Source organism: Emydura macquarii, unplaced genomic scaffold (assembly GCF_026122565.2).
Source record: "Emydura macquarii macquarii isolate MOO-44397 ecotype Brisbane River unplaced genomic scaffold, CSIRO-AGI_Emac_v2 contig_1483, whole genome shotgun sequence".
Classification (NCBI taxonomy): domain Eukaryota; kingdom Metazoa; phylum Chordata; order Testudines; family Chelidae; genus Emydura; species Emydura macquarii.
In genome coordinates this window covers 18744286-18749089 of record NW_027131620.1, presented here as the reverse complement: position 1 = coordinate 18749089, position 4804 = coordinate 18744286, and the positions used below count along the sequence as shown (strand labels likewise).

General features: G+C 47.4%; 1 protein-coding gene across 2 annotated transcripts; it reads right to left on the bottom strand.

Annotated features, from left to right (window-relative positions):
- Positions 1 to 1048: 1048 nt before the first annotated feature.
- MAFB (MAF bZIP transcription factor B) lies at positions 1049 to 4513 on the bottom strand. Of its 2 annotated transcripts, XM_067554401.1 has the most exons (2): positions 2988 to 4513; positions 1049 to 1476 (listed from the first exon to the last, which is right to left on the bottom strand). In XM_067554401.1, exons 1-2 carry the CDS (start codon positions 3911 to 3913, stop codon positions 1431 to 1433), a joined length of 972 nt encoding a protein of 323 aa, XP_067410502.1. In that variant the 5' UTR covers positions 3914 to 4513; the 3' UTR covers positions 1049 to 1430. The 2 variants fall into 2 exon arrangements, with proteins under 2 accessions (XP_067410502.1, XP_067410503.1); XM_067554402.1 differs by having other exon boundaries at positions 1049 to 4512.
- Positions 4514 to 4804: the final 291 nt, after the last annotated feature.

The window sequence follows — 4804 nt, the reverse complement described above, 5'->3', positions numbered from 1 at the left end:
CATAACATAGGTTGGCTGCATTTTACTTAGATAAATGATTATCCATTTTTGGACCTTTTTGGACTTAATTGCTTAGCTGTTGGGATAGTGGCGGTGGAGGGGAGGGGAAAGAAGTAGAGCAGTAATGTTATTCTCTTTTCCCCGCTAAAAGCTCTGTGAGCACCTGCTGCTATTGGACACAAGGAGTTAATGTCATTGTCATGCTACAAAACGCCAGAATAAGCAAACAGGGCAGCTTGAGAGGGGAGAAAGACAATGGGAGTGAAGTGTGCTGCCTGGCTCCTAGATGAAGCGTACTGACAACGTTTTTAGGTGCTAAATGTTTTTAAAATGTTGCGTTAGAGCATTTTAATAAAGAGTGATTTCTTCCCCCTCCCCAGCTCCCAATACAGCTGTCAGAGGGAGACGTGTTAAACTCCATGGGCCCATGTGCGGCTGCATCAATACCTTTAAATTTATCCACTCGTCCAGTGTGAGCAAGCGAGTTGCTTGGGGGGCGGGGGAGACTGTTTTGCAGGGAAAGTTAAAGTACAGTCTCTTTGATCCCGAACTTCACCTAGGCAGCATTGGAAGCGTTTGAAAGGGAAATACTGCACGACGCCTTCATCTCTAGTGAGACCTTCAGATTTTGAATGCAACAAGGATGCTGCCAACGTCCTAAGGTTTGCTACAGTGAATCCATGCAAGTGTCAGCAGTAAGAACCATCATGTTATTTGACTCTGGATTTGAAAGTAGCACGTAAAAGCTGCGTTAGCCTCTATCAGTACATTGTAAATCCCGTGAAGTTGTGTTAGAACGGAGTCTGAAGTCAAAACTACAGTGTAGGGTAAAGCATGTTAAGGGTAAGAGATGGATTTTGCAACGCTCCACAGATGTGTGTGGAGTGATGACCCTCTTTGTAGAATTAAAGCAACTTCCAAAAATCACTTTTAAACCAAACGATGCACGTCAAAGATCGGTTTAGGAGGATCGTACCCTTTTGATAGATATTTAAGGTCCAAGCAAGTTTAAACACAAGACATTGGAGAAGTAAACCCTTCAAAGAAATGCAATTTCAATTATTTTAATAAGCAAAATAGGAAACAATTTTAATAACCAAAAACAGAAACCAGTCTGAATAAAACTACAATAGACGGTTGTTTAATATTTTTCATATCATAAGCAGGATTTGAAATTGATCCCTTCCGAACTTTACATGAAATAAAAACAATTTTTCCGCTGCGGCGATGTTTTGATTTCAACACAGTTGAATCAGTAAAAACCAAAGATCGTTTTCTGATGCATGACTAATATCCACAATATTTAAAACTGCAAGCACCATGCTGTTCATTACCATCTTGTTATTACTGTTAATTTATAAACTAATACAAACTTAAAATGCATCCGGCCAGCAGTGCCAGCAATCCTAAAAGGAAACTAAAATAAGTTTTCATTTTGGTATTTTTGTCAGTGCAACGTAAAATCCTTTTTCTGACCTGCAGGAGGAAAAAAAAGTAACACCCATAAGACTCCAAACTACTACTATACAACTGCAAAGAAATTTGGCTAAAACTTTCACTGCATAGGGAAGAAGCAGAGAAGCAGATTACAAATCATTGCAAAATAATACACTTAAGTTGCAGTATGTCTCTTTAAAAAACGTTTCAGTTTTCTATACATTCCAAGCCCATTCATCTTCTGTTGCCATTGATAAACCTAACTTAATCAGAGCTGGAACTGATACATGTCGTGTACTGCTCTGCCTACAGCGATTGCAACTGACTCGTCATCCTGTGTTTTGGAAATCAAGAATCGATTGTTTCTGAAAAGAAAATACATCGTGAAGTCTTTGTTTCCTGAATGTATAATAAATCAGAGGAAACTATGGCCAAACCTAAGAGGATAGCTGTTCTGAAGACAAAATAATAGGTTCACTGCCACTTCAATTGTGGAATAGCATATAGCTGCTGGCCTTCATATCTATATAATAAGTTTAGGTTTGTCAATGCAATCGACTTGCTTTCATTCTGCCCCAACAAAAACCAAAATGAAAACTAAAGAAAAAAATTACAACTTAAAAGTGCACCAAATATACAAAGTTGTTTTCTGAATGCAAAATGCCCATAACGGTTTTTATTCTCTTTACTTTAATAACAAACAAACCATTTAACCAGCCTGATGAAATGTTATTTTGTCTTCCTGTGCTGTTTGATGTGGCAGATATTTACAAGCTAACAGCTATAACAAAAACAAAACAAAAAAAAAAACCCCAACAAAACTGCAGAAGCAGTAAAAAGTTTTGATAACTGGTGATGCTTTTCTTATCAATGAAACAAACAAAGCTATGATCGATGATCAACATGCTAAAGTTAAACAAGAAAATGGTACAAAATAGAAATTATTACCATACATGTCCAGCATGCAGGATTAATATTTTTAATGCAGATTTTCGTATTTTTTCTATATAATCAAGCAGGCAATAAAACTGATGCTTTTCTTGTCTTGTACTGAATGTCTCATCTGAGTCCCGTAACTATGTCTCAAAGCAGGCAATATATGAAGAGTTTGCATATATTGTCTTTTACTTATTCTCTTTTCCAAGCAGGTAAATTGTGCATGAGATGGTGTTGCAAGTCTCCTCTTTCCTTTATTCCCAAGTAGGCAATAGGTTATAGATCGCTTGTTCATTGTCCCCTTCTTTAAAAAGAGAGTCCATTTAGTTCTGAAAGCAAGCGATCTATTTTTAAAAAAAAAAAAGCTTTGCACGTTCTTCCTTTCGTCTGGTTAGTTCTTTAGCTGGCAAACTAAAGACAAAGTTGCATTTCTTTCTCTCTCCCACCTAACCCGAGCCTACTTTTCACAGCTAATCTAGAAAACAGGATGCTGCAAATATTAAGTCTTTCTTCTGCCTCTCGACCTAAGCAGGCAGATGGATGGAGATGTCAGAGGAGGATGGGAGAAGGGAGGGGGGAAATCGGGGTTTGTGTGTATGTGTTTAAGGACTCACATGAAGAACTCAGGAGAAGATGGGTTGTCACTGGTGGATCCGGCCTCCCTGAAGCCATTGCTGGCAAGTTTCTCACACTTGAGCTTGTAGGCATCTCTTTCTCTGGCCAGCCGGGTCACCTCTTGCTTGAGCTGTTCGACCTGCTGGATCAGCTGGGTCTTCTCGTTCTCCAGGTGGTGTTTTTGCTGGACTCGCTTATACCTGCAGGACTGGGCATAGCCCCTGTTCTTCAACGTCCTCCTCTTCTGCTTGAGGCGGATCACCTCGTCCTTGGTGAAGCCCCTCAGGTGCCTGTTGAGCTCTCTCACCGACATGGAGACCAGCTGTTCGTCCGAGAACCTGTCCTCCACGCTGTTGGAGGAAGGGTGCTGCTGGTGCGTGGTCTGCAGCTGCTGGGAGGAGGTGGAGGAGATGGAAGGGGTGGGGGACGCCTGGTGATGGTGGTGATGGTGATGGTGGTGAGGGTGCCCGCTGTTGGCCAGGTCTTCGTGGACCACCCCCGGGTACTGGTGGTGGTGCTGGTGGTGGTGGTGCTGGTGGGCCCGGAAGCTCTCGAAGCTTTGCAGCTGCTGGGGCATTTGGTGGGACCCGATGAGCGCTTCCACCGCGTCCTCCGGGGTGAGGTTGAGCGCCTCCGGGTTCATCTGCTGGTAGCTGTTGGCCATCCAGTACAGGTCCTCCAGGTGGGTCTTCTGCTCGGTGGGGCTGAAGCTGGGCGAGGAGGGCACGGAGCTGCAGGGCGTGCTGATGGGGGTGGAGGAGACCGAGCCGGCGGGCTGCAGGCGGGTGCAGTGGCGGCCGGAGCGATCGGCTCTGCCCAGGGGCTCCTTCTTCACGTCGAATTTCATCAGGTCGAAGTCGTTGACGTACTCCATGGCCAGGGGGCTGGTGGGCAGCTCGGGTCCGATGCTCAGCTCGCCGGCCATCGCGGTCTGGCGGGCGCCTCGCGGGCTGGAGGAGCGCTCACTCCAGGGCACCGTGCGGGGGCGGAGGGCTGGCCGCGCTGGCGCTTATTCCGGGAGCAACTTCGCCGGCTCCTGGCGTTGAGCAACCCGGCCGGGCCGCGGGGCTGCGGGAGCCGTGTCTGCGATGCGAGGCAGGCTGCGGAGGCTCCGGCTGCTGGAAACAACCACCGGCGAGAAGGAAGGGAAGAGACAGGAGTCGCCGTCGTCTCTTCCCTCCCTCCCCCCTTCCCCTCGCCTCCGCCCCCGCCTGCCGCAACACCGCTGGCTGGAGGCTGGTCTCTTTGCAAAAGAAAAAAAAAAAAAGAAAAAGAAAAAAAGCAGGAAAAAAACCAACAAAGTGTTCTCGTGCCCCGGCTGGGGTCGGTTGGTTTGTAAGTCCTGAGCCTCGCCCCCCCAGCCCCGGCAAGAGCGGAGCCGGCTGCAACTTTCCAGGCAGAGCCGCGGGCGCTCGGAGGGTTTGGTCGGCGGAGGCTGGCTGGGTTATGTGGGGGGTTGGAGGTTTTGTTCTCCCTTGCAATGGAGGGAGGGAGGGAGTTCGGGAGCGTGGGGGGGGGGGAATCTTGTCTCTGCTTTAGCTGCCGCCCCCCAGCTCCCGTTGTGCTGCAGCTGTGATTTGCAAGGCAGGCGGCCCCCCTGGCTGCTTATATTCCTTTTCTGATGACACTCAGGGAAAGGGGGCTGGGACCGCCGGGCAGCCCCTCCAATGGGAAGGCGGCCGCGGAGATCCTGGGGCTGCCGGAGGAGGGGCGATGCCCGCACAATGTGACAGCTCCCGACGAGTCAGCTGACTAGCAGCTGGAGAACAAGCTCAGGCAGCAGCAACTCCAAACCCTTTTTTTTTTTTTTTTTTTT